Here is a 2,163-nt window from a genome sequence, read left to right on the forward strand (position 1 = left end):
GTTCTGAAGTGCCTGCCGCAGCCGCGTCTGAGGGCCTGCCTCCTCCTGGCCGCTCTCAAGTACGGGACATGTCTCGCGTCGGGACCATCACTTCTCTCTGATGCCCAAGCTTCCGTCCCGGTCCTGTGGCTCAGGTCGACCTCTTCTCTCTTGACCCTCACGTGTTTGGGGTCTCCACTGTGCCCCTTTAACCTGCCCTTCTGTTCAAAACACTCTCCGGGCCCTGTTCCCTCCAAGACGCCTGCTGCAGGACGCCCTGATGCTGGGACCAAGGTCTCCGCGTCCAGATGTTCCCGCTTCAAGATGGATTTGCTGGTTCTGATCTGGAACTCACTTCCTGAAAAAGGCAAGACACAGAGAACTCACCTTCCCCCACCTGCAGGAAACACCACAGCCTGGGTGTGGCCGCTACCCACCGACACGGTCAGGGACGGCCAGACCACAGGGCAGCGAGGAGAGCCGCGGGGCAGGCCTGGCACCAGACACGCGCAGAACTCACACCGGGCAGGAAGAGTGTTGAGCGTGTCGCACAGCGAGGGGGGAACGCGCGCCAGAACGCTGCAGAAAGTGCCCGGCAGTCATGGGGGGGCTCCTAGGAGGGCCTGAAAATCGAGCCTCACGGAGGGGGGCACAGGAAGGGCAGGAGCATGGGGGCGTCCGAGAGTCACACGGGTGGGCACGGGGGGACCCGGGAGAGCCCTGGACTGGAGGAGCGATGCATGAGAAGGGGAATGGCAGAGCCCGGGGGGCCAGGGCTAGAACACACTGCCTCTAGCAGCCCAGCCCCTCAGCGACTGTGCTGATGGCCCTCCCTCTGGAAAACAAGCAACGAGGCCCCAGGGACAGGCAGGAGGGCGGCACTGGCAGGTTCTGTGGACTCACCTGCAGGAGCAGCGCCGGGATGCCCCTTGGGCTGCGTGGCACAGACGCTCGGCCCCCACGGCCCCCTGGACTCCAACCAGGAGATAAGCGCGGGTTTGCTGACCGGCCCAACTGCGGAGGGGGAGACAGACGGGAAGATGGGACGGCTGTCCTGGCCTTCAGGACCCCTCTGGCCTTGAGGTCCTGGCAGGGTGGTAGGCCAGGCCAGGGGAGCCGTGGAGGCCCAGAGAGAGACCAGAGGGCTGAGAGAGGCCACAGGCCCAAGGACTCCCGGCACTCCCCGGAGGTGAGAGCACACCACTGCCGGAGTGGCTGCATCTACGGGGTGCTGCGAACACCGACACGGCTCACCTCTAACTCGCTCAACTGCCCGAGCGCGACAGGCGTCAGCCCCGCAGCTTCCCAGAGAAGACACTGAGGTCAAGGGCGAGCAGGCACAGTGCCAGGGTCTCCACCCCACACGAAGGCAGGAGCACAGGGTGGGAGCAGGGGATGTGGACGGCTCACCCACAGAATCCACATTCCGGAAGTTCTCCAGCATCACGTCCCGGTACAGGTTCCTCTCAGCCAGGCCCAGCCAGCCCCACTCATCCTGGGAGAAGGTCACCTCCACGTCCTTGAACGTCAGTGTACCCTGGAAAACACCGTGCCCCGGACTGGCCCTGGCGCCAAGCCTCCAGGGGGCCGGGGGCTGGCTCTACGTGAGCTCAGGCCGGGCAGGCAGGGTAGAGCTCTGGCCAGGGCGCAGGTGGGCCCCAGGGGCATGCTCGCCAAGGTGTGGCCCCTGGACGGAGGCCCAGGTGAGGGCGGCACTGCTCCACAAGGCAGCCCGGCTGGACGGGGGGGTGGGCCGGACGCCCTCCACTCACCTGAGGCTGGGCTGCCGGGGACCTGGCCGCTGAGACCTGGCCTCCTGGACACCGCTCGCTCTGTAGGACAGGCACCCAGGCGGCGGAAGGATCTGAAGAAGAAAGAGCCATGAGAGGGTGCCCAGCTGGACATCCACTGGGAACCCGCTCCCGCGGACCCACGAGCGAGCGTGATGTTGAACATCCATGTCACACGTCCTTGTGTCTGGGGGCCAGGACACTGACGGGGCAACGAGAGGCGCGAGCCAGACCCGGGAAGTGGTGGAGAGGCCAGGGACTAAGGGCTGGGCAGAGGTCCTCGCCGGAGGACGGGCAGCGTGAGGCTGGGGCGGGAGTGGGTGGCACCTACCGGACCACCCAGCCAGGAGGGAGCACACTTCTGCCTCACAGGGGGGCTCCAGGTGGTAGCCCA

General features: G+C 66.2%; 1 protein-coding gene across 1 annotated transcript in view; it reads right to left on the bottom strand.

Moving 5' to 3' along the window:
- The window catches only part of ZNF445 (zinc finger protein 445), an 8,341-nt gene that overhangs the window by 2,285 nt on the left and 3,893 nt on the right, over positions 1 to 2,163 (bottom strand). The window contains exons 2-6 of the mRNA XM_006169790.3: positions 2,101 to 2,163; positions 1,752 to 1,843; positions 1,390 to 1,516; positions 883 to 993; positions 13 to 337 (exon numbers count right to left, since the gene is read on the bottom strand). The exon at positions 2,101 to 2,163 is cut by the window's right edge and continues 97 nt beyond it. Coding sequence (XP_006169852.1) covers positions 13 to 337; positions 883 to 993; positions 1,390 to 1,516; positions 1,752 to 1,843; positions 2,101 to 2,163 — 718 coding nt within the window. The remainder of the gene's footprint in view (positions 1 to 12; positions 338 to 882; positions 994 to 1,389; positions 1,517 to 1,751; positions 1,844 to 2,100) is intronic.

Source organism: Tupaia chinensis, unplaced genomic scaffold (assembly GCF_000334495.1).
Source record: "Tupaia chinensis unplaced genomic scaffold, TupChi_1.0 Scaffold147500_1, whole genome shotgun sequence".
NCBI classification, from domain to species: domain Eukaryota; kingdom Metazoa; phylum Chordata; class Mammalia; order Scandentia; family Tupaiidae; genus Tupaia; species Tupaia belangeri.